Below are 26,936 nucleotides of genomic sequence, written 5' to 3'. Positions count from 1 at the left end.
GGGAACTCTGACAATGAATAATAAAGTCCTTTGTCTCTGACCCAGGAGTCGTGTGTATTTCGACAGCATGTCCTTCAAACAGGCTAACGGGTTAGCTTATAAGAGGCAACAATCCCGATCTGTAGAGTTCTCCACCCTCATATTTTAGCACCCACCATACAGCCTCTTTTTCTTTAAAACAAGAGTTTTAAAGTCCGAGTATAATATCTAAAACATAGCAGGCATTGAATATGTATTTGAAATTCGATTTAGGATGAAGAATCTAGTCAAGGCACTGGTTGATCCAAAGAGATATGATTTTAAAGATAGGGAGGGCAGTGAGGAAGAAAACCGTTTGGTACAGACTCAGTACTGCCAAACAAGGGTTCAGATTCAATTATATGGCTTCCTTGATGTGTTCTCGAAAAATACTGGGGTTATTGCAAATAGGATGTAATATATTAGGCCGTATTTTACTATCATCCTGTACCAGCTAACCCTCAGATTATCTCTGGGAAATTTTTAAAGTTTGATTTTGGAAGAATATGAATAAAATGTGTTCTACACAATTTTTCAAAGTGATAGCTAGAGCACAGCAATGCTTTCTACTGAAAGCATGCAGACAGCCCCACACACTAAAAATTATCAATGAAATACTAAATAATGCTATGCTTTAGCCCTACAATTTACCAGTGGTTAACCACCAGTTTCTGAAACTCTTTCCAAAATACAAAGAACACTGCCTACAACCTCTGCTCAGTATTACCAAAATAGGCCAACAGAACTGGGGAGGAATTTGCCCCAGTAAAAAGTGGTCATAGCAAGAATGCTGAGTAACCCAATTAAAGGCAGGAGATGAAAGGAGGTGCCTGATTCTGGCATTTCTGGATTGAGCTCTGTCAAGAGGGTGCAGAGTCCCAGTGTCCATTCTGTACTTTGGGGCCGCCCTGGCTCACCCAGCCTGAGCAGAATGCTTTATTTTCTTTGAACAGATTGGAACCATAAGCCGATAAAAGAAGAAAAAATATTTAGCAAATGCAGATCAAGGGGTGAGAGGAGGGAGGCAGACACGGCTGCCAGTGCTTTAGGGCTCCTGCCAGTCTCTTCCTGGACCCCACCTCCAGCTTCTGAGGAGTGACCAAGACCAGTCACACCTCGTTGACTCAGGGGACCAGAGCCTCCTGACAGAGGGGGAAGGTCGCCTGCCAGGCTCAGGGCAAGTCCTCTGTCCACCCTGGCTTCTGATACCGCAGTGCCTAACGGCTCCCCTGAGGTTTGTGCCTAAGCTGGTGGGTGCTCCGAAAACACACTGGGAAAAGCAGAATGTGGGGGAGGGAGACTGGGAAGAAGGGAGCGGCGCTCCACGGGGAAGAGCCTGATTCGGCTGGTGCCGGCGTGGACGCGAGCTGTCAGAGGTGCCGCGACAGTGGCTCTGCACCACGTGGACCCAGTGAAATTCCTGGGCTGAAGGCACTTCCCGAAGGACACGCACGTTCTTCGCTGCGGGGCCCTTTCGCTCGCCCCACGGCCACCCCCCTTGTGTTCGTGTCCCTTCACGGCGGTTTCCTCCAAACGGCTCACCAGCTCCGCCAGCCGGGGGTGCCGGCCGAGCCCGGCGAGGTCTCGGGGCGGAGGACGCAGGCTCCCGCCCTCGGCCTCACCGAGCGGGCCCCGGGGCCGTGCTCTCCACCGGGTCCCCGCGGCCGGACGCGCCCTCCGCCGTCCCCCTGGCCGGCCCCAGGCGCTGGAGCCGGGAGAGCGCGGGGGCGGGCCGGCGGGGCTGCAGCGGCCGCCCCCGGAGCCCGCCCCGCCCCCCCCCCCCCCGGGCCCGGCCTCTCCCCGCCGCCGCGGAGCCGGACGCCGGGCCCCGCGACCATGCGCCGCCTCCCGCGGGCCGCGCTGCTGCCGCTGCCGCTCGCCCTGCTCGTGGCCGCTGGGGCCCCCGAGGCGCCGGTGAGCGCGCCGCGGAGCCTGGTGTGGGGGCCCGGGCTGCGGGCGGGCGTCGTGCTGCCCGTCCGCTACTTCTACCTGCAGGCCGTGAACTCGGAGGGCCAGAACCTCACTCGTTCGCCCCCAGGTAGAGCGTCGAGCCCCCGGCCTCCGCGCCCCACCCCCACCGCCCCCCGCGCGTCCGGGTCCCCGCCGCGCCCCCGCCCCTCGGGAGTCCGCCCGCCGCCCGCGTGGCGTCCCTCCCCGAGCGAGCGTCGCCCTGACTCGGCTCTGGCCACCTCCCCTGCCCCCGCCTCCCGGGACGCACTGGGGGAGGGCGTCGCGGCCAAAGTCTGTTGAGCGGACGGACGAACGAACTCCGCGGGCCCTTCCGCGGCTCAGGGGCGGCGCTGGCGTCCGCGGCGGCCGGGGCGCAGATGGCGGCCGGGGCGTCACGGCCCGAGGCCGTCTTCCCGCGCCGTGCCAGCACGCAGGGAGCGTCCGCCCGCTGCGTCCTCGAGCCCCAGGACTGGCGCCGGATTACTGGGCGAGGCCTGGGGTTTGGCACAGCCAGACCTTCCGCCGGGCGCACGCCGGAGCTGGGGGCTTTGCGTTCTCGGAGGCCCAGGGCGGGCACGAGTGAAACCCCGCGGCGGTCGGCTGTTCCCCTCCCTAGGGTGGGTCTTGTCCTTGAAGCCCACGTGTCCGGGCGTCCTCCCACGTTCCTCTGCTCGTCTTGCTTTTGCACCTTCTTCCAACTCGTCCTGCTGGGTTCAAGTTGTTGCCGGTCGGATCTGCTCATTTCTGTCTCCTTGATGTCTAGCCAGCCCGCACCCTGTTTTATCAAGAGACCATCAGAATAGCCCAGCGCCTTTTCCACCGCACGCAGGAAACTATGACTAAACTTTTTTTCAGTTTTAGAAAGGCTTTCCATGGCCCTAAGGACCAGAATAAAAAATTCTTAAGCCCAGATTCAAAGTTTTCCACTATGGGGTGTATTTTCTCCTTTATACTTTTCTTTCTTTCGTAAAATTAATTTTATAATGTTATAATGGGGGGTGCTTTAGAAAGAAAAGGGAGAACAAAGGAAAAATTAATTTATACAGGAAAAAAGAAAGTGACATCCAAAGTGACATGCTGCTAATCTTACTATTAATGAAAGAGCTAGACATTCAAATAAAATTTCTACTCCTTAATCAAAAAATATCAGCAAAGTTTTTTTTTAAGTGGCAGTACTCAAAGCTGTCAAGAAGGCATGAAGATACTCTCAGACAGTGACCTTCATGCTCTGCTGGTGGAAGGGCAAATTCCTAAAACGTTCCTGGAAAGCAGTTTTCCAAATGTACCAAGTGTCTTAAATATTTACAAACCTAATGTACAAAAAATAAGTTTCAACAGTGAGAAAATGTGATTTTTAAAAAATATATCCTTTGCAAACAGTGCCGGTGCTGTTTATTCTGGTAATCTGATTTCTAGGTATCTGACCTGAGAAAATGATCAGAACATGGTCAAAGATTCCTATGCAAGAAATTCTTGCCACATTGTCGTCATTTATTACAGCAAATTTAACTAGCCAACTCTGAGGTCATTGCTAAATCAAGTGTGGTACTTTCATGGGATGGCATATTGACAGCCCATTAAAAGTTAACATTTTAGATTCCACTTATATGAGGTATCTAAAGTAGTTAAATTCATAGAGACTTAGTGGAATGATGGTTGCCAGGGGCCAATGGAGGAGAGAAATGGGAAATTGTTGAATAGGTGTAGAGTTTCAGGTTTGCAAAGTGAAAAAGGTTTAGAGATTTGTTGCCCGAAAATGTGAATTTACTTAACACTACAGAACTGTACAGTTAAAAATGGTAAAGATGATCACTTTTGTTATATGTTTTAAGTTTTACTTTTAAAGTAATGTTTTAAAATATTTAATAGTGCTTAAACTAGGTTATGGATGGACTAAACAGGAAAGAAAATATATAGTTGCACTTTAATTTTATAATAATTTTATAATAAATAGATGAAACTATACCTCTCATTAGTGTTCTCAGTAGTTCTAACATGAGAATAAAGATTTTTGTCTCACTCTTCTTTTTTCCCAAGAAAATTTCCCCCGACAGTAATCTTAATGTTTTTATGGTCAGGAAAAGAAGTCATAAAAAACAAGACTTTCAGCAAATCTTTTCAGACAACCTCAATTTCATACCTTTAGAATCTCCCTATTTCCTCTTATGCTACTCAATTTTTAGCTTCCATTAAAAGGCTACTCTGTAGTTTTGAAAAGCTCATGCAACTGGGTATTTTACATTTTCTGCCAGCATTCACTTGCAAGTCCTAAAGCTTTTCCTTCTCCAAGAACTAAATGGGGAAAAAAAAAGGCCATTTTTTTTTTTTCAAGACATAGACCTTCTTACACGGCTTAACCAAGATTCCCTTGATAATTATCACTCCCATTTAACAGTGTCACATTTATCTGAGTATCATTATGCTGTGTATCTCCAGGTACCTGGATTACAAGCATGTGACCTTGAGTGGTCTAAAGCAGGGGATCTCAAACTGGAGTCCAAAGACAGAAATTAGTCCATGACCTTGGATATAGGGGAAAGAAGCTATCTCGCCCTTTGTTTTTACTCCTTTCTGACTTAAATGTAGTATTTCCTTCTATTAGGAATGTTTAAGCAAAACCTACTGATACTGTTATATTGTCAGCATGAGACATCATGCGTGACAGAGGTGCTCTGTAAATACCACGGAGAAAAGAAAAGAAGGGATGGAGGGAGGGTGGTTGGAATCCGTCACGATGGCTGGATACAGATACTCATTCTCTACTCAGTCCTCCTTTACCTTCATCAGTAGTGATAATCTGCATAAAATAATCATACTTCCTACTTTTGTAGCACTGCAGTGTTTTAAACTGTGCCCTGTTTAATTTGTCATCCTTAATTGTCTTGTTAAGTAGGAAGGCTGGATATTACTCTCTTCACTTTACACCTCAGACACTGAGGTTCAGAGAAGCTAAAATGTTTTGCCTGTGGCCCCACAGCCATTAAGCGTCAGAGCCAAGAGTAGACACTCATCCTCTTTTCATTTAATGAAACCTCCCTAATATGGTTGTCGTGCATCAGTTCTCGGTAAGTTCCCTTGGCCATGTGGAGTTGACACTTGTTACAGTTGCAGAGCCTTCATAGTCTTCCTAAGCAGCAGGGAAGGCAATGACTCTCTGGTACCAATGGTGCCAGAGGTTATTTCTCCAACTCTGACTTCTGCAAACCAAAAGGCTAACGTGATACAGTGTGACAAGGTGGCCTCAGCATGGGCTTTGAAGAAGGACTCAAGCTGTGTTCAAATATTGGCTGTTACTCATATGTAGTTGACCTTGGGCAAGTTACATCACTTCTTGGAGTCTTGGTTTCCTGATCTGTAAAATGGGGTGACAATGCCTATGTTACAAATTTTTGTAGGAAACAAGTAAGGTAGAAAATGTAAATGAAAATATCAAGCTCAGGACTGGCCCATAATCACTGCTAAAGTCTTCAAAAGTTCTGATTCTAATGATGCAAGACTTTGATATTGCTAACTTCCTCGATCTAGCTAGTCTCTGCTTTCTCATTCCATTAGCTTTCTCTCCTAAAGAGGTTTGAATTGAAGTAGAAAAATTCAAGTTGAACTGCAAGTCTATTCCCTTATGTTAGCCTTTGGGGCAAATGAGAATTCACATTCCTTCCGTTTGAAGCATTCAAATCACACTCTTCTCAGTTTCTCTTTTATGAGGTTAAAATTGCTTATTTCTATTTCAGTCATCACAATTGCTATTTTGTGTTGATTTTAACATTAATTTCATGCCAACAATGACACAGGCATGAGAGTCCTATAAAAATAACTGGACATTTAAAATATGTATTTCCAATGACTCTATTTTAATTTTGTTTTTTTTTTTTTAGCTTTATACATTTATTTTGAAATGTAGCTCTTAAATGCTATTTAAGAAACAGAAAATTTTATAACTGGAATAGACAATACAGATCTAGTCCAGTACTTTGAATTTAAAAATAATGAAGCATTTTGGGGTGCCTGGGGTGGCTCAGTGGGTTAACCCTCTGCCTTCCGCTCAGGTTATGGTCTCAGGGTCCTGGATCGAGCCCTGCGTCAGGCTCTCTGCTCAGCGGGGAGCCTGCTCCCCATCTCCCCCCCCCCCACCTGCCTCTGCCTGCTTGTGATCTCTCTCTGTCAAGTAAATGAATAAAATCTTTAAAAAAAAAATAATGAAGCATTTTGGAACTAGTTTTTTTCTGTAAATCCATTTCATTCCAAAATGATCACAGAATCATTAATATGTTTGTCTTATATCTGTTTTGTTTATTTACAATCACAAGTTTATGGAGAACAGGACTATTTGACCAAGACACTTAACTTTTCTGTACTGGTTCCACTTTAGGGAGAAAATTATAGGTATATCCTCCAGGTCCCCAGGCTCTGCCTTCCTGATTTGCAGTCTGTATATGTGTTTTCTAAAATCAAGTGAGAAATAACACAAAGCAATAACCAATGTATTTCATGTAAGCATTTCAGGTAAATGGCTAATATTTTAAATAATTTTACATTATTAACTTTTTATTACAACATCCCCTATATTTATTACAATTCATTGATTTTAGCAGATATCTTTCATAATTTTATCACACTTATTTCAAGGATGTCTAAATGTATTTTTTTTTTAAAGATTTTACTCATATATTTGACAGAGATCACAAGTAGACAGAGAGGCAGGCAGAGAGAGAGAGAGAGGGAAGCAGGCTCCCTGCTGAGCAGAGAGCCTGATGCGGGACTTGATCCCAGGACCCTGAGATCATGACCTGAGCCGAAGGCAGCGGCTTAACCCACTGAGCCACCCAGGTGCCCCTAAATGTATTTTTTAATAGTAAGTTGTCAGACACTACATTACGATTACAAAATTAAAGAGACCATGGAACACCTCTCCTCACCCACAAGAAAAAAATACAATGCTTGAAGGTCAAAAGAGAGTACAAGCTTCACTCACAAGATTTAGAAACTAAGAGTGGGAGAAAGAAACTTTTTTCAGTAATTTAAAAAATATATATTAAATATGCTTAGTTTGATAATATGATAGATGTGAGATCAAAGACTCCTTCCATCACCACTATTTTTTGCCAGGACTGTGAATTTCAGAGGATTCACCACTTTTTATAAAATATTTGCCTTTGATATGGTGATGAACTATGGTTAGGACATCAACTGATCTTTGTTCTCAGAGGTCTCGAGGATCAGATCCGCGCTGAGGGCAGATATATCCACTGGATTCTGGAAAGAGGGATATCACATTTATTCTTGGATCCCAGTGATAGTATTAATCACAACAGTATTGTCTCCAAGCCTCAGTCAGTCAGCTCATATACTACCGAAAGAGAAGGGAGGATTTACTAAGCAGGTATTGTTTACCCTGGAATTTCCAGAAAACCCACAGAATTTAGGAGTTCGAAAGGGTGTTAGATTCTTCTAGTATAACTTTCGATCCAACCTGAGGAAACAAGCTTAGAGAAGTAAACTCTAGTATTTGCAAAGTGTGTGAAATGTGTGTGTGTGTCTGTTTGATATTTGGGCACGGTCTAATAACTAGCTATAATCTCTCTCTACTTAGGGAAATAGGCTTAGAAGTATTACTCAAAATTCGGGTTAACCAAAGGGAAATTTCCTCAGAAATGAGGGTTATTAGGTATTAAAATGGTTTACGAAGAGAGCTGGTATATTTTACAGGAGAAAGGTGGATTGCCTTGGAGCTCTGTCATTCTAAGAGTTTTTTGATTTTTAACTATCTGGGCTGCTTTAAACCTACCCAAAGGCGAAAAGAGCAAAGAGGCAAAAAGTTCATCTCTTCCTTGCTTTTCTAAAGAACTGATCTTGTTCATTCAGTAAATCTTTACTGAAAGACTAATGAATCAAATGTTGACTCAGATCTTTGGTTTCAAGACACAACCCAGACATGGTTCCTGGTCTCAAGGACCTTCCAAACTAAAATTATTTTGTTATTATTTTGATAGTACGGAAAAAAGTAACTTTGGAGTACAGACACCTATCCAATAATTGGCAAAACAAAACAACCATGAAGTAGTAGCTACATACATACATACATATATATTTTTTTTCTTTTTTCTTTCAGGTCAAACACCATTCAAAGTAGTAATCAAATCTCTTTCACCTAAAGAATTAGTCCGGATTCACGTCCCAAAACCTTTGGACAGGAATGATGGGACATTTTTGATGCGATATAGGATGTATGAAACTGTCAGTGAAGGGCTGAAGATAGAGGTCCTTTACGGTGATGTGCATGTGGCTCAGTCTCCTTATATTTTGAAAGGTAAGTGCTTATATCACACAATCCAGAGCTAGCCTTATATGTGTAGACTCTATGCCTTTCAAAATGGTTTAGGATGACCTTGAACTCATGTACAACAGAGTGAACATGTATACATACCTCCTGGAGCTCAACTGTACATAATTCTGCACCTGACATGGGGCTTGAACTTGCTACCCCAAGATCAAGAGTCACATGCTGAACTGTCTAAGCCAGCCAGGCACCCCTCCTGGAGCTCAATTTAACTTGGAATTTTGCAGGAAAGAAAACTAAAGAAATTTGAATGATATACAAGAATATCTTGTGTACTTACCCAGGCAGATAATACATGTGGCACTCTTCATTCTTTTATATAGATCTACATTTCTGTCTAGAACCATTTGCCTTCTGTTCAAGGATACCTATCATCATTTCTTCTAGTGCAAGAATACTGGTGATGAGTTCTCCCAGCTTTTAAGTATCTGAAAGACTCTGTATTTTGCTTTCATTTTTTAAAGACATTTTTACTAAATATAGAATTGTAGATTAACAGGATTGGTTTTGTCTCCTTTTAGTACTTTAAAGATGTTGTTCTACTGTCCTCCTACTTGCATTGTTTCCAACAGTATATCTGCTGACCTCCAAAACTTTGTTCCTCTGCACTGCTAAAGGTTTTCTCTCTAAGTCAGTTTGAACAATCTGATTGTACGTGCTTTGATGTAGTTGCCTTCATGTTTCTTGTGCTCGGGTTTGTGGAGCTTCCTAGATCTTTGGGATTATAGTTTTCATTAAATCCAGAAAAATTTTGGCCATTATATCATCAATATTTTTTTCTGTTCTACTCCAGAGTTCTCTAACAATTCCAGTGACCCCTATATCAGGCTTGAGATTAGCCCACAGCTCACTGATGCTCTTTTCGTTTTTAAAATTCTTTTTTTTTCCTCCATTTCATTTTGTGTATTTTCTATCATTAAGTTCCCTAATCTTTCCTTCTGCAGTGTCCACTTTGTCTTTAATTGTATCCAGTGTATGTTTCATCTCTTGTTTCTTTCTCATCTCCTTGAGCTTTTTTTCTGGAATGTAGTGAAGTTACTTGGAAATAATTTGAAACTATCAAATTTTACTTTTACAATTCATTAGGTAAGACCCGAACCATGTTTAGTCTGGGGCTAGTTATTCCCCACCACTCAGGGAATACCTCTCTGCCTCCTCTATCCTGAGTCCCAGGAATTAGGATGCTTCCCAGTCTGTCTGGTATGAACAAGTACTATTCCCAACCCTGTATGACCAGTGGGTAGTGTTGCCTTCAGTCGTTCTTAATGGTTCTTTCCTTGCCTTGGATAGTTTCCTCCCTTATATTTCCTCTTCAGAAACCCTAAATACTTGAGGGGGAACCTTTTACAGATCTCTGGAGTTTTCTATCTGTTAGTTCTCTACTTTCAGGGAATGTGTCCTGCAAATGTTAGCTTACTTGTTCTCCCTGGACACCCGGCTCTATCCCCTCAATCCAGTGAGTTTTCTGGATCTGGCTACATTTCTTCCCCTGTCTCCATAACCTGGAAACTCCCTAAGGCAGTAAGCTTATGAACTATAAGGATCACTTCATCTGTTTCCCATCTCTCAGACTCAGTGTCTTTCACTGCCTCATGTCCGGTGGCTCAAAACCCATTTCATATATTTTGTCTCTTTTTTTGGTAGTTTCAAGTCGAAGGGTAAATTGGTCCATATTACTCATCTTGGTCTAATAGAAATCCTCAAGAAACATAATTTCTTTGAAGTGTTTATATTTATAAAATTGCATTAATCTTTATATTTTTATATTAAGTTAAATACATCTTGAAGTAAGATATAAAATTGGTATAAATTCCTTCTAAAATGAGTCCTCAAAGAAGTTTTATACTTATGGCTGCGTACATTAAAATTACATGGCCAGATACCCCTGGGTTACATATTTCTTCTTTGAGATGTGCTGATGGAGGTGATTTTAGAGATTCAAGGGAGGAGGCCTCCATCTTGTCTACAAAAAAATCCTCACCTACTCTGTAATAATGCCTGAAAAGTAATACATTCTCTTTTTCCTTGTGAAAAGGTAAGTTGTTTTATGTCCACCAGGTATTTATGACTCACTGAATTTATCAGCTCGTTGGCTGAGAGTGGGTTATATCGGAAGAGAGCATACGGTATACTAGAGGAATGATTGGGGGATGCAAAGTAGAAGCACAGGACTCTGACACAAGTATTTTCACCATGGATTTGTTTAGGGCAGATTATTCCCGTCTGGAGAAACTTAGACCTCACCAAGAAGTCATCCCATGTTCCTATCAGGGGCAGAAACAACCCTCTGTGCGGAGGGGTTTGTTAATGGAGCATGGTATTAAACGTGTTTTATCTTCCCTAGGACCAGTGTACCACGAGTACTGTGAGTGTCCAGAAGGCGATCCTCAGGCCTGGCAGAAAACTCTTTCTTGTCCAACCAAGGAACCACAGATTGCAAAGGATTTTGCTTCCTTCCCCAGCATCAATCTCCAGCAGATGCTAAATGAAGTTCCAAAGAGGTTTGGGGATGAGAGGGGTGCCATTGTTCACTACACGATTCTCAATAACCGCATCTACCGGAGATCTTTAGGGAAGTACACAGACTTCAAAATGTTCTCGGATGAGATTTTGCTGTCACTGGCAAGAAAGGTACGGGAATGAATTCATTGGTTCCAAAAAAAATATAAATTTGACCCTTAAACCACACGGGTTTGAACTGCATGAGGGTACTTATACATGGACATTTTTAAATAAATATATGACAGTACCATAAATAGTATTTCTCTTCCTTATGATTTTCTGAATTAACAGTTTTTTTTCTCTAGCTGATTATATTGTGAGAACACAGTATATAATACACATAACATAAAAGATGTGTTAATCAACTCTTATGTTATTGGTAAGGCTTCTAGTCAATAGTAGGCTACTAGTTGTTAAGTTTTGGGGGAGTCAAGATTTATACACAAATTTTAGACTATGCGGTATCAGCACCTCTAACCCCTGCATTGTTCAAGGGTGAGCTGGAGTTTACTTATTTGGTTGTAACTTTGGGATTCTTAGAGCAACAATGGCAAAGGATGGAAATGGATTCCAGGCTTGGAAATGTGCATCTGATGTGTCCATCACCTGAGTGTTCATAAATTCTCCCCCCTTTATGGATCTTTCTTTCCTTGAATTAAGTGGCTTGAGACCCCATCTGAGGCAAGTAGTTTCCTATGGAGCACTCCCAAGGTTCCTTTGGACTCCCAGACATGTTGAGCCTCGAGGTCACTTTTTTTTGAGACTTATTAATGAGCTGACAAACGAGAGAAGATAAGCAAGAGCATGAATCGTCAAGTCCCCTGCCCTTCCCTCTTGTTCTGGGTTCTTTGCCCAGTGGCTGGGAAGAAATCCAAGATAAATGAGACTCATCTCTGGACTTAGAGTGGCCTATGCTAGTGGGACTTGTTTTTGTCATCTGGAAGTTAGAGTAGGATGTGAGACAAATAGTGGCACCTCAAAATGATAGGCCTGTAAGAAGAGCCGGTCCCCAGGGTGAAACTTCTTGAGGAGAGTGAGCCATCAAGGAGGTGACATTCGGTCTGGGTTCAAAGGACAAGAAAGGAGACTGCCAAGTGAATAAGTAGGAGAAGAATATTCCAAGTGGGGAGGGAATGACCTATGAGAGTGGGTGGCATTTTCAGAAAGTAGCCTTAAGCTTATTGGCCCATGCTCAGATGGAGCAAGATAACACGGCCTGGCTTTCTGGCCCCAGAGTTTAGACCTTGTCCTGCAGGCTTTAGGTTCTGTTGACCTTGATGGTAACATTGATTTCGGTTTTAAGAATTTTGGCAGCAAGGTGAAATCAGATCAGATTGGGGAGAGCCTAGTATCAGAATGCCTAGTGAGCAAGCTACTGCAACAGTCCAGGCAAGAGATGAGAAGGGCCTCACATAAGGCATTGACCACAGAGATGGACATGAAGTGGCAGAGTCCAGAAACAAAGGTAGATGTGATGCAGAGGTTTGAGAGTGGAGGAAAACAAGGGCTTGGATCTAACCTTGTCAGTTCTCAGGCAGCTGGCAGGGAGAGTTCTTGAAGCCACTTTCTTTCCATACCATGTCCACTTCTATAATACTAAATAATTTTGATAATTAAAAAAAAATGTATTAAGTAATCTCTATGCCCAACATAGGGCTCGAAACCATATCAAGAGTTGGACGCTCCAACATCAAGAGTTGGACACTCCAACAACTGAGCCAGCTAGGCACCCCAATACTAAGCAATTTTTTCAAAAGACTTTATTTATTTGACAGAGAGAGAGAGAGAAAACACAAGCAGGGGAAGGGCAGAGAGAAGGGAGACAGGGAGCCCAATTTGGGGCTCAGTCCTAGGACCCCGGGCTTGTGACCCAGGCTGAAGGCAGACACTTAACTAACAGCCAGCCAGGAGCCCCAGTACTAAGCAATTTTATTTTTTTTTTTTTTAAGATTTTATTTATTTATTTGACAGACAGAGATCACAGTAGGCAGAGAGGCAGGCAGAGAGAGAGGGGAGGAAGCAGGCTCCCCGCTGAGCAGAGAGCCCAATGTGGGGCTCGATCTCAGGACTCTGGGATCATGACCCGAGCCGAAGGCAGAGGCTTTAACCCACTGAACCACCCAGGCGCCCCTAAGCAATTTTAAATGCCACCTCTGAACAGCGGGAGCTTACTCCTGGTTAAATGAATTTGCCATGAACCATCCTCACTCACGATTTTCTGCTACTGCTGATGACTGAGAGGCATTCTTCTCTATTCTGCTGTTTTCACATGTTCACTTTTATGGGGCATGTTTTAAGAAGCCAAAGAACGCAAGCATTTAGTACCTAAAACTTAGGTCTTCCCGGCACTGATGTTTCTTCTTTTGTTTATTTAGGTCCTTCTCCCCGATATAGAATTTTATATTAATCTTGGAGATTGGCCTCTGGAGCATCGGCAAGTCAATGAAACCCCGGGCCCTTTACCTATTATTTCATGGTGCGGCTCCCTGGATTCACGGGACATTATCCTTCCAACGTATGACATCACCCACTCCACGCTCGAAGCAATGAGGGGTGTCACCAATGATCTCCTCTCTATTCAGGGAAATACAGGTAAATTAAACTTTATTCTTGAGGGAAGAACAGAGGCAAGAAAGGAATGTTCAGTCAGAGAGAATAAAGGTATATATCTAAATAACCATTGTTCTTATTTTCTAACAAAGAAGAAAGAGCAGTGTAGGATTCTTCTAATCCAAAAATTAGATATGTGGCTTGGGCTAGTAATGTCCAAACCTACTGTAACTGAGTCTCCTCTGAGCTGGTCACTTGTAAATACCATTTGGAAATAATGTATTTGGCAGGATTGTCACTTAATACTGACTCCCAATTCCATTATATTGCTGGGTGAAGGGAGCATTTTGAAAAATATAAAATGATATGCAGACGTGAGAGAATTGTGGTAACAGTATAATTAGGGTATTACTACCTCCAGCACCTAGAAAGGAATTTTCCCCTTTCCTCTTTCTGCCTTGCTTGATCCTTCAAAATCTAATTCCTCCCTTCTCCCCTTTGACGGCCTTACACTTAGGGCACAACACACTCTCGAACTAAACCAGACTCCCTGAGTAGAATAAACCCTGCCTCTCTTTACAGCCTCTGTTGCCGTTTGTGGTTTAGTAGACTCGTTTAGTAGGTAAGACCGGAGACTCTTCGTAAACTACTTTAAGATAACATGAAATGAAACTGACTTTTTATCTGGGAACAGTGAATTCTGAGAAGTGTGTTAAATATTAGAGAGTGACCCCCCCCCTCCAGTTTCTGTTTTATGATTTATCCCTTCAAATAGTAGTAGGTGTTAACTAATAATCTCTCTTTAGAATGATAGAAATAGACTTAAATTAATTCTCCTAGAATACTTCCCTCCCATGAAAGAAATTCACACACACACACACACACACACACACACACACACACACACACACACAGAGTTGGGCTATATATGTGTTTACATTTCACAGCTTAGTAGACAAAGTCTAATAAATCAGAAACAATGTGCTCAAAATTCTGAACAACCAGGAATTGAAGATGTGGATGTTACTTAGTTACATAATTTGTTCCTGTCACCCAGTCACCCAGTCGAAGAACAAATCCGAGCTCGTTTTTTTATTGTGAAGCATGAAGGATGGAAGAAGGTAGTGCCTTGTGAGTGGGCCAAATCATTGAATGTCTTTTGCTTTGAGCTTGACCCACTGTTATTTTGGGTATCTCCTAATGTCATACAGAAGACTGTCCAATATTTGAGTGAGCTCTCACAGGTAGAAATTAAGGACATCTGGTGGCTCAGTCAGTTAAGCATCTGCCTTCAGCTCGGTCATGATCTCAGGGTCTTGGGATCGAGCCCCACCCTGCTCAGCACGGAGTCTTATCCCTCTCCTTCTGCCTGCTGCTTACCCTTCTTGTGCTTTCTCTTTCTCTGTAAAAAAAATAAAGTTTATTTATAAATAAATAAAATCTAAAAAAAAATAGGTGAAATTGGAACATGCTTTTCTACGATACAGCACATAAGAGGACTGTTTTTAAAATTCTGAACTGGGAAATATGTCAGGCAAGTTACTTGATCCCATATTTTTTTGAAAATAGCACCTTATTTTAGAAGATGGGTTGATGATCAAAGAGCATTAATAGCTTAAATGACAATGGTAGATTACAGATGATTATGCTTACTGTTTTTTTAAATGTCAAATTCATATCACATTTTTTTTTTTTAATGGCTTCAAACTTCTAGGCCCTTCCTGGATCAACAAAACAGAGAAAGCTTTCTTCAGAGGTAGAGATAGCCGAGAAGAGAGGCTCCAGTTGGTACAGCTCTCCAAGGAAAATCCAGAGCTCCTAGATGCAGGAATTACAGGATACTTCTTTTTCCAAGAGAAAGAAAAGGAGCTTGGAAAAGCTAAATTGACAGGTTTCTTTGATTTCTTTAAGGTATGCATTTACGTCTTCCTGTATGGGTAGGAAGTGATAAACTTGTGATAAGTCTACAGAATCTTTGGGTGGGCCCGTTTCTCCAGTCTTGTGAGCTGGAGCACACTTTCTTACTTTCTCCCTTCCAAGCTTGGGGAATTACAAAACTCATTGTAATTTCCTTTTTGTTTTTTTGTTTTTGTGAATTCTGTCTACCAAAAGGCCAGAACTATATTTAATACTCAAAATATAGTGCAGGGATTAACCAGGGGGTTTGGGGGCATTTTTCTCTATATTTGTTTTCATAAACTGGGAATATAAATACCTTTTACATGAAGTGATCTTAAAGGCCTTTTGTAAACAGAGAAAGTGTAAATTCCATAGAAGTAAAATTGGAGCTGGAATTGGGGTTCACATCCTGTTTGTGGTCCTTCCTCTGTCACTGACTGTAGGGCCATCATCTCTTCACACCCCTAAACATGCAGGATGCCTGCCTTGTTCCTCAAGTATTGTCGTGAGGATAGGGATGTGAACAATGTAACAAAATCTGACTGGCTAGAAAACTCTTTGGAACCAATTACTCAAGAAAAAAATTAATGACCAAACCTGTGAGTATTTCCTGTTCGTTTCAGTGTGGTTATAATAAAAAGAACATTTGATTTGACAAACTTAGGGAATAGAGGTTTATAAATTTATCTGAACACATGATTTTCTCATTTGCAAAACAGAAAAGAGGAAAGAGCTTATGGTAATATTTGCTTCACATGGCTATGCTCCAGTGAGGTTTAATTCCCATGAAAAGTGATTTTGAAATGTAAAGCAAGGCTTATTAACCCCGCAAATGGGCAAATGGGGTACATCTTGTGTTGCTAGCATCACACGAATCCCTAAATGTCTCCAAGTTTCCGTCTCTTCAACTCTAGAAGTGAACCCTGGATCCTGGGTTAGAGCCCTGTTTCAGGCTCTCTGCTCAGTGGGGAGCCTGCTTCCCCCTCTCTGCCTACTTGTGATCTCTCTCTCTCTCTCTCTGCCAAATAAATAAATAAAATCTAAAAAAAACAAAAACAAAAACACTTTTAAACATTGAAGTTGGAACATGGAAAATAATTCCTTTATATTTAGTATTATAGCATTGATGACAAGCAGAAGTGAAGCAAATAGCTTTGTTTTTGTTTTCCTTTGTTTATGTTTGTTTTAATCTTTTAGTACAAATATCAAGTGAATGTGGATGGGACCGTGGCGGCTTACAGATATCCATACCTCATGTTGGGTGACAGCTTGGTTTTGAAGCAGGACTCGACGTATTATGAACATTTCTATATGGCACTAATGCCTTGGAAACATTATGTTCCAATTAAAAGAAATCTTAGTGATTTACTAGAGAAAGTTAAGTGGGCCAAGGTACGTTTTCTGCAATTTTAATTTCTTGAGGCAATAATAGACTTACCAGGGTTATTTACATGAGTTCCATCATGACCAAATTTCACTTGACATAATTTCGCAAAAGAAATGTTATTTTCTGAAATTTTTGTTCCCATGAAATATCTAAAGAATCAACATCAGAGTCACTTTAATACCCTTTAGCCAACATTTTGGAGGATTTTTAGAAGATTTGAAGTCTAGTGTTATGTAGAATATGGGTTTTTCTGAAGGAATCAATATTCATGTATATACGCACAAGCAAAAACACACTAAATATAAGTGACAGATTGGAAATCCCAGACTAGAGTACTCGATGCACAAGAAGACATTGAAGACAATTGTAATACCCTTTTCTTTTCCCCAGTCAGGAAAAAGGTATAATGAATGCATGGTATACAGAACATCCCAAGAATCACAGATTTCCCATAAAATAAGAATTCTTTTTTTTTTTTTTTTTAAGGAAACATATGACAAAGCTGTCATGTTTTATTACGAAACAATAAAAATTCCCCCTTCTGTTGGTAGGACTTCATTCTATTTCTAAGTTTCTGAGAAGCAATATTCAGGTATGCAAATAACGGGGTGCCTGAGGCAGAATCATTCTTGTGACTCTTTATAAAGAGTCAGGATTGCTTGCCAGTGGCTTTTTTAATGGGCAATGTGGTAGAATACCAGCTATTTTCAAAAAGTATATTAGGAACAGTGACTGTTCCTGATACTGAAGGAAAACCTGTGGGTTCTAATGACTGAATTTATGAATATAGCAACAAGACAGGCCTTCATAGGTACTGTTTTATGACAAATTCTGGGCTCTGACTATGTATTAAAATGAAGTTTTTAAGAGACGTTATAACATGCAATGGGATTCATTCTATTCTAGATTGTATTTTAATATCAAGCAGAGAGGCTATGGGATTGGGGGGATGGGGAATGAGCCCTAAATTTCTTGGTTAGCCAGGATAGTATGAGGGGTAGTCACAAGAGAGAAGACTGCATGTCTGGTGTGCATATGGCAGCAGTGGGGGGGGGGTCCTGTGGACCAGGGTTCGAACATGTGTGACCACTTAGGTGTAACACGGGGGCTAGAAACGTCAATTTCTTGTCGATTTCTCAGAGCCTCGCTCTGAAGTTGTTTTCCTCGTGTCCCCTGTCCCCATGCTGATCACATTCAACCCGACCTCTGTCCTGCTTCATACTCAACGGTAGCCACCTTTGGGGGTGAGTTGGTTCACAGGAGTATTTTTCTTTTATTGTGTATGTGCGTTTAACCCTTTCAGGAAAATGATGGAGAAGCCAGGAAGATTGCAAAAGAAGGGCAGCTGGCCGCGAGGGAGCTGCTGCAGCCACACCGGCTCTTCTGCTACTATTACAGAGTACTCCAGGTTCGTCCCCATGGCCCGGCGTGCGGTTCAGGTGTCCTCACAGCCATACTGGGCCTGAGGACCGCACGTCCTGAAAGGGTTCAGAGCATCAGCTGGTGGATCTCTGGGGAAGCTGAGCACCAGCCCAGCCCGAGGAAAGATGGGAATAGTGTGCTAAGGCCTTTCGTGGTTCTCCATATTCATAGCTCCACTCACTACTATGAAAAACAATGCTTAGCGCCCTTACGAATATAGATTAAAAGCGCCTCTTAGCTGGGCATTGCTATCTTTAATTAGCTGCCCTATGGAATTTCTAGTTTAGGTATTTTCTGAACCTCAGAGAACATCTTTCCTTATCTAGAAAATAAGGGGGTTGGACTAGAGATCATGAACATCTCTCTGCTCAAAAAGCCTGCCTCTTGGTTCTTCTTACTCCTTGAGATTCATGCTTTTGCTATCACAGTACAGGATGGACAGCAAGTATTTAGCTTGCTGTAGGAAAAAAAAATGTATTTATAATGGTTGTAACACCTCAGGCCTAATTACTGAAGTACAAATGTTTATTGGGAATCTAAGAATTGGTGATGTTCTAGCCAGGAAGGAAAAAAAAAAAGAATGCTTTTGTTTTTAACCTAAACTTATTTTTCTGTGGACAGGAAAAAAAGAGGTACATTTCTTCAGATGTCTGTGGATATCACTCTCTTATAGAAAAATTAAAATGATAAATTACACCGTTTACTAAAAGCAGCCTTTCCCTTGAATGAGTTGTATACCCTCTGCTAGTCTATAATATTAATAATAGGAGTTTCTCCCTCTAAAATGTTCATTAGGTTCCTGTGCTCATGTCAGTTATTTTGTTGGGTTTGGCCCAGCACCAGGAATCTACAGCTAAATGTATATGAAACCACTGAATCAAAAGTCTAATTTATAGGAATGTTTCAGTCCATGGTTAAAGTTAGAGGACATTACACAGGTCTGTCACCATTGACAAAATCTATGTGACTATGAGCTTGAAGGGAGGAGTGTGTGAGACCATCAGCTTTTTTTTTTTTTTTAAAGATTTTATTTATTTATTTGACAGACAGAGATCACAGGTAGGCAGAGAGGCAGGCAGAGAGAGAGGAGGAAGCAGGCTCCCCACTGAGCGGAGAGCCTGATGCGGGGCTCGATCCCAGGACCCTGAGATCACGGCCTGAGCCGAAGGCAGAGGCTTTAACCCACTGAGCCACCCAGGTGCCCCCCCTTTTTTTTAAGATTTTATTTATTTATTTGACAGACAGAGATCACAAGTAGGCAGAGAGGCAGGCAGAGAGAGAGAGGTGGAGGCAGGCTCCCTGCGGAGCAGAGAGCCCGATTCGGGGCTCCATCCCAGGACCCTGAGATCATGACCTGAGCTGAAGGCAGAGGCTTAACCCACTGAGCCACCCAGGTGCCCCACCATCAGCTTTATTTTGAGATGCTTATCATCTCTTGGTTGATTTGAGTGTTCAACAAATGTAATTATTCATTAATGAGGGGAGGATAAATGCCAAGAGGTGCGGCTGTTTCAAGTAGGGACCCTTGGCTTGACATCCCTTTCCTGGAGGCTTCCTACGTACACCTCAGATTGTGGATTCGGGTTCTGTGTTAGATTTCAAAATATCGCACTTAGTGCCTGGACCCTTGAAGTTCAAATGCGGCTTCAGGACCCAATAAACCAGACCATTGGTTTTCATCTCAAGATAGACAGCAGCTAGGAACACTGGCGTTGGGTGGGGTAGGGAGGATCCAGTGGAATGAAGTGTGGACTCATCTTTCAGTTGCCTTCCAACATGTATTTCAGAAATACGCTGAGCGCCAGTCCAGCAAACCCAAAATACGTGATGGGATGGAGCTCGTTCCTCAGCCAGATGATAACACGTCCCCGTGCCAGTGCCTCCGGGAAAGACCTTCCAGAGAAGAGCTTTAAGTCAGCTCCCATCAACACTCCTGCAAGCGCCAGCGACGGGTTGAAGGCAAGCCTTCAGACAGAGGCCGGGCTGTGGTGAACGCAGTCGAGGAGACTCACGTGGACAGGCAGAGCAAGATGAGAGCAAGTGTTACAGGTCTCTTTGAATATAATTTTCTGTTGTGTAAAAACCTCCATCATCAACATCACAGTTTCTCGAAACAGAAAACTTGCGGGTCACTGTGGACAGAGAGGCTTTGCCAGAATAGAAATCATTCTCTGTGAAATGATTTCCACCATATTTCCTAATTTGTTCACTTTCCCTCTCCCTCTTCCAATTATGAAGAAAAAATGTTGGGGCAGGTTCCTCCCCTCTTATTGAATAATTTCTCCTCCTACAAGCTGCTTTGGACATTCTGTAATAGCAAACCTCCTCTTGGAAGGTCTGATAAGGATAATTAAGGAAGAAGAGCACGGCTCCCTTGTTGAAGGTAGCTTGGAGACTGTGGAGGCCACATTTTTTAAAGCTCACTCATATGTCTTTAGCTAAGTTTTATCAAGGCCTGAGACAAAATTAAGGAGAAATTACATCATAAACTAGAAATTCCCAATCTATCAGGGTAGCACACCCATCGAGGACAACACAATTATTAGTAGATGAGAACATTCTGCGGGTACCACCCATTATCTATATTGAATAGATGGAAGATAACAATAGTCAGGTGGGGCTCTCGACTACTTTTTTGAATCCTTAAAAGGGACACTTGAAAACAGGTGCCAGAAGCAGTAGGAAGCCTGGTACCTTGGGATTTCACCAGTAAGCTGATAAGAAAGGCAAGCATCCTAACTGTACCCCTCCTCTGTTTCAGTGCATTGCTGCAAGAAAAACTTTGGAAATTTCCTTTGCTTTTTTGGACAGGGTCAAAACTTAAGACTTATAGCCCAGAAATCCATTACACACTCCTTGTAAAACCACCCATCCAAGATCCACTCCACTAAGGAACACACTCCCAAAGCAAGAGCTAGCTACACTCCCAGTCTAAAAATATTTACTCCCCTAATTGAGATATTTACTTAATCTGAAAAACAGTGTCACCACTTTATAGTAATCATATCCTTTTATGAGGTCAAGAAGAACACAGAATTGCATAACTAGACGAGAGCATAGAACAGTATCATCAAAACCAAGTATTCAAGGGGAACACCCACCAACTGTTCAAAGGTACAAGGTCACGAGTATAAAATAAAGGCCAGCTGTACTAAGACCATATGCTAATGAAGCCATGTCCTGCCTTTATTGTACATGGAGTTTGGGGCTTGTCAAAACAAATTACTGAAAGAAAATTTGCCCTCCTTCCCACCACCCTGCTCACCAACCCAGGTTCTTCCTTGTGGCTGGTGGCATCTTGTTAGAAACATCTTTAATTTTTAAAATGCCCATCACCTGCTGCCAAACAAGCCTGATAGTTTAGAGTGAACTGAGCTACACCACATAGTTCTGAGCATGGAACAGGAAATTAAGTGGAGTCCTCAAAAAATTCCACAGGGAGTGAGCAGTCAATCTAGATAATTTTCCATCTGCCCAGCTCAGTCATAATCTTTAAAAAAAATTAGTTTTACACGGCTTTCTGGTTTGTTGACACGAATATAACTTAATAAAATTGTTTTGCTAAAACCCTGATTTTTTTTTCCCCTTTGAACTCACACAGTATCTACATATTCCATTAGTCGATTTTAATACTTCTCCTTTAAGAAATCTGACTTTTAAAAGGAAGAGAGGGGTGTAAAGATATGCAGGTAAATACAATAAGTGCTTTTATCTAAATAAGCTGCCAGCATGTTCATTGCTGTATTGCTTTTATTAGTAAAATATTGGAAGCACCTTAAATAGTTTTCATGAGGGAACTGGCTAAATAGTTATTGATATATAAAGGACTGCAATATAACTGTTTTCTTTTTAAAGTAGCTCTATATGTACTATCATGAAAGATTTCCATTACAGTATTCAGTGAAAAAACTAAGAGAACAACATGTATAATGTGAAACCATGAATGTAAAAAACAAAAATATATTTGTGTGCTTGAAAGTTTGGAAGGATTTTACCAATATCTGAGAAAGAGATGGAGAGAAGGGAATTTTTACTTTTTGCTGTATACCTATGATATTTGTTTTTACAAGTAAGAATCAGATTGTAAAATAAAGAAAAATGTAAACCTAGGAAAAGACTCTAAGTGCACAAAAGATATACATAAGAAAATGGATATTTATATTTTCCAGTATGCTTTTTTAAATCTACTCTCTAGAATTTTATATCATGGGACATACTACATATACTTTTTAAATAAATAAATTTTCTAAATAAAATTTTGAGAAAGATAATTTCTGTTTTTAAGAAAGACTGTAACCACCAGGGGACCTGGATGGCTCAATGGATTGAGTCTCAACTCTTGGTTTCAGCTTAGGTCATGAGCTCAGGATCCTGAAATTGAGCCCCAAGTGGGCTCCATGCTTAGTGGGGAGCCTTGAGATTTTCTCTCTCCCTCTGCCCCTCCCCCTGCTTGCACTGGTGCTCTCTTTCTTTCTCTCTCAAATAATTAAACAAATCTTTAAGGAAAGAGAAGAAAGATTGTAACCACCTATGGCCCTGGTATTTCTGTAACTGGGTTGGTCTAATTTTAATTTTATTGTGTCTTCCTGAATAAATGAACCAAAACTTCTATCACTGCCACTCAGTCCCTAGTAGGTATAAATCTAATATTAGGGAGAAAGAAATTTGGGCTCGACACCGTTATTTTCTCTTATTTCAGGCAAAAATACAAGAAGTGCAGTGTCTTCTCTAGTTCAGGTCGCCATTATGCTCGTATAGCTGTAACTACGTACGGTGACAGATGTTAACTAGACTTATTGTAGGGATAATTTAGCAATATAAACAAGTCCTAAATATTATGTTGTACACCTGAAAGTAATGTATGGTATATTCAATTATACCTCAATTAAAAACAAAACAAAACTGGTTTAGGCTTCCCCAGCTAAAGAGCTTAACTTTAGAAATAGCATTAGACTACAATCACCTGTCACTTATTCATTGATCCTGAGCACTAGCTGCCAAATCGATAAAAGGATCCGTTTCCTGATTCACAAATGAATAAAATACTTAAATATGAAAGATTTTGTGTATTTCTCCCACATCTTTAAATCCCTTGGTGGAAGTGACCAGACTTTGCAGTAAGTTTAGCCCCAATTCGCAGAAATTCACTTTGGTTTCCCTTTCGAAATCCTTTGCCTCAAAGCCATTAACGATCGCAGAGAGAGCTCACAGGTTTAACTATCACGTTTTTTTTGTTTTGGATCCCCCTGGAGACGGTGACGTCCGGAGGGAGGAAAGGGCGGGGCCAAGGGGCGGTACTAGGGCGGGGCCTCGAGGAGTTGAGAACGGAAGTTGAGCGCGTCATTTCCGTCTGCTGTGTAACCGAGGAGTCCAGCGGAGCTCGGGAGCGCGGCGATTGACAGGTGAAGGGAACGGTGTCCCCTCCCTCTCGTCAGTACCACAGCAGTTCCGCCCGCCTTTGTGGCGTCTGGTCTGAGCCTATCCTACTCCAGAGCCCTAAAAGCCCCCTGCCCTTGAGTTCCGCTCCCCAGCCCACCCCTTAAAAACGTTCGGTGTCCCTGAAGTCGCCCCCTCCCCACCCCCGCCGGCCTCCAGCCCCTCTGACCCCCTTGCTGTGGCTGGACGCCTTCCCTGCTCGTTCTGCCCCCTCCCGGCCCCCGCTCTTCGCACCCGCTAGAGACCTGGTTTCTCCCCCTTGAGGCCAAGGGCAAAATAACTTGTTAACCCACCATATTTTTTTTTTTCTGGACTTTTTTTTTTTTTTTTTTTCCTGTTCGACCCCTGACACGGTTTCCTGTCGTTTCATTGCGTTGTTTGGAGCTAGAAAAGGGAAAACCGTTCTTTCAAGCAGTACGTTCGTGGTTGTTTGCCCTCCTCCGCCCTCAGGATAAAGGACTACAAGGAAAAAAGGAAGAGCGAAATGACAGAACTGATTTAAAAAAAAAAAAGTCACGAAACACTTTGGCGGGTTCACTAACACAAAGGAGGAGGTGTAGGTTCTGATCCCAGCAAATTAGCTTAAATACTCTTTCCCAGCTTTTAAAGTAAGTGGTACTGAGAATTCAAAGACTGACCTTGGGGGCTTTTTCTCATGAAGATAGGGTCATTGGAGTCTTAATCTATTAAAATAAAAATTACCGTCGATTTGAGATAGAAAGTCTTCCATTTCTGAATCTGCAGGTGGAACCTGGATGTAGTAAATTCCTCCGTTACACGAGCGGTGTGGTTCGGTGGTGCTTTTTAGTGTCTACAAATGAAGCAGTGTTTTCACGTTGGTTAATTTAGAGCCTCATTATAACCCTGTGAAACCCGTATTGCTGTTCGTCTAAGGCCACCAACTGTCCCTCCCTGCTCTCTTCTCCGGACTGTGTTCTCTTAAACCTACTCAAAAGACGTCCACTCTTCAATTAATGCCTCTCAGTCACCTTTAATTTCTCCCTCACTACGGGATCATGCCTAACAACATCTTAATATGCTTTAATGTCTCTCATATTTAAAAAAGAACACCCCTGGAGTCCATGCCTGCCCGCCGGCCGCTCTGTATCTCTGCTTCTAAGCGGATGTTACTGTACTTACTGTCCCGACTTTGCCACTTCCTTAACCTATACCGGGCTTTCTTCTTGGCTACTCCGCTGTAAACAGTACTTAAAAGCACTTACCAGCGACTTTATCTGGCCAAAGCTTGTTCTTTATTGTCAGTTTACTTGACCCTCCGTGTACCTTTCACAGAACTGAGCACATTCTTGAAATATGCGGGGTACCGTCACTGGTCAGTGATGTGAGGGACTCGTTTCTGAATCAGTAAGGTTGAATATACTGTTGAAGATACTGTGTCAGGATTTTGTGCTATCCATACTGCAGTGGTGACCCACGACACATTTATGAATGCAGTGTCCTCTACCGTTTTCACCACCGCTTTCTTCAGTCTAGACAACTGGCAAAACAGCATTTGTAGTGTTTGTCAGTTTTTGTGATGAAAATACCCTGGCCGTGCCGAATTTCATGATACCAAAATTACCCCAGGTATTGGGAAGAAACGTGCCCTAGTGCACCATGATACATTATTTCCACCAGACCTATATCTGTAGGTAGCCATATAGGCCAGTAGTTCTCAACCACAGGTGATTTTGCTCCCCAGGGGACATTTGGCAATGTCAGGGGACATTTTTGGTTGTCACAGCTGTGCTATTGGCATCTAGTGGACAGAGTCCAGGGATTCTGCTAAACATCCTGCCGTATATAGGATAGCCTTACAACAGAGACTGCAGCCACAGTCATCAGCAGTGCCACTGCAGTGAATATGAATAACCTCAAGAAATCATAGTAAAATGTAGTGTAGGGAAGGAAGAAACTTTTACTATCCTAGGTTTTGTAATTAGGACCCGCAAATTAAACTGACAAAAGACTAATTAACCAGAGAAGAGGTAAACAAATTTTATTTGCTTATAATACCTCGGTTTTACATGCACATGGGGGTCTCACAGAAAAGGAATTAAAAACCCAGGGGCACCTGGGGTGGCTCAGTTGATACAGTGTCTGTTGATTTCAGCTCAGGTCATGGTCTCAGCATCCTGAGATCCATCAAGTCCCACGCTGGGCTCACCTGGGTCCTGCTTGAGATTTTTCTCTCCCCCTCTCTCTGCCTCTGGCACGCCCCCTCCCCTGCTTGTTCACTCACACTCTCTTTCAAAATAAATATATAAAAAAAAAATTAAAAACCCAAAGAGGAGTTTAGGCCCAGGGTTTTATGTACCACTTTAATAAAGGGTGGTAAATTGTGGGAAGGTAAATTTATAGGGAAATTAGTAAAGGTAAGGGTTATTTTATTAAGGTTTGTTTGTAAACACCCATCTCAGTGCTGACTTTTTATTTCTGGTGATAATACTTTTCTCCTGTTGGTGCAGTAAAGGAGAGACAAAACACCTTCAGAAAGGGAAATTTGTGTCCACCTTTAGGCAAATGGGGAGGTAGAAAACTTTTCCTGCATTTGTTCTTTCTCAATTGCTTTTAGCTGAAAATAATCCTTGTGCCAAACTGACATATTTTAAGGTGGTGTATTATGATCCCCTAAAATAGTAAAATAATTAGTAGGTGTTAAATTTTGAGTATTTGTTACCTTTATTTTATTTGATTATGAGCTTAAATAATTTTTAGTAATCACTGTGTTTAAAAAAACACCTTACAAAATTCTTGAAAATTTACATTTTGGTTCCACTGAGCTAATACAAGCCAACTGTGGTACACCATCCAAACCAGAAGTTTGTAGTCCGTTTCCCTTATAATTATTGTATGACTCCTGCCCACTTCTTTGACCTTTTCTCCCCTGACACTTCTACCTGTTCTTTCACCTGTAACAACCCTGCTTTCTTTCAGCTGCTGGGACACACCAAGCTTCTTATCTCAGAGCATTTTTATCTTCTATTCCTTGTGCCTGGACCTCTCTTCTACAGTTTTCCTGTCGTTGGTTCTTCGCATCGTGAAAATGAATGTCTTCTCAGTAGCGAGGCCTTCCCTGACTGCTTATGCTAACCTAGCCCTGATCATTCTTTGTCCCACTATTCTGTTTTATCTTCTTTTCTTTATTGCACATGCATTTTTTTGTTTTTACCTCCATGTTTTGTTTTATTTTATCATATTTTTAATTTTAAGTAGGCTCCACACTCAATGTGGGGCTCAGACTCACCACCCTGAGATTAAGAGTCACATGATCTACCAACTGAACCAGGCAGCCCCCCCCTTTCTTTAAATATTAAGTATTTACTTCCATATTTCAGATAACTTATTATTCTGCTTGTTCTTGATTTCTTTTAGATGTAGTTATTGTCTGATATCTTTCTATACCTCTTATACCAAAGTGCCACAACACACATA

At 42.0% G+C, this 26,936-nt stretch overlaps 2 protein-coding genes across 7 annotated transcripts in view; both read left to right on the top strand.

Annotated features, from left to right (window-relative positions):
• The first annotated feature begins 1,806 nt into the window (after nt 1–1,806).
• On the top strand, nt 1,807–22,321 carry POGLUT3 (protein O-glucosyltransferase 3). Of its 4 annotated transcripts, none has more exons than XM_047691119.1 (9): nt 1,921–2,056; nt 4,859–5,033; nt 8,078–8,275; nt 10,650–10,936; nt 13,183–13,399; nt 15,072–15,268; nt 16,454–16,648; nt 17,947–18,051; nt 19,853–22,321. In XM_047691119.1, exons 3-9 carry the CDS (start codon nt 8,179–8,181, stop codon nt 19,976–19,978), a joined length of 1,224 nt encoding a protein of 407 aa, XP_047547075.1. In that variant the 5' UTR covers nt 1,921–2,056; nt 4,859–5,033; nt 8,078–8,178; the 3' UTR covers nt 19,979–22,321. The 4 variants fall into 4 exon arrangements, with proteins under 4 accessions (XP_047547076.1, XP_047547072.1, XP_047547075.1 ...); XM_047691118.1 differs by having other exon boundaries at nt 1,922–2,056; nt 4,862–5,033; XM_047691120.1 differs by lacking the exon at nt 4,859–5,033 and having other exon boundaries at nt 1,807–2,056; nt 19,830–22,321.
• A 1,051-nt stretch (nt 22,322–23,372) lies between these two features.
• C10H11orf65 (chromosome 10 C11orf65 homolog) overlaps nt 23,373–26,936 on the top strand; it is a 68,062-nt gene continuing 64,498 nt past the window's right edge. For all 3 annotated transcript variants that reach the window (XM_047691123.1, XM_047691122.1, XM_047691121.1), the window contains exon 1: nt 23,373–23,467. The gene's annotated coding sequence lies outside the window, so the exon portion shown is untranslated. The remainder of the gene's footprint in view (nt 23,468–26,936) is intronic.

Source organism: Lutra lutra, chromosome 10 (genome assembly GCF_902655055.1).
Source record: "Lutra lutra chromosome 10, mLutLut1.2, whole genome shotgun sequence".
Lineage (NCBI taxonomy): Eukaryota > Metazoa > Chordata > Mammalia > Carnivora > Mustelidae > Lutra > Lutra lutra.
Note: the sequence above shows the minus strand (reverse complement) of the source record. Positions and strands in the feature narration are given on the sequence as shown.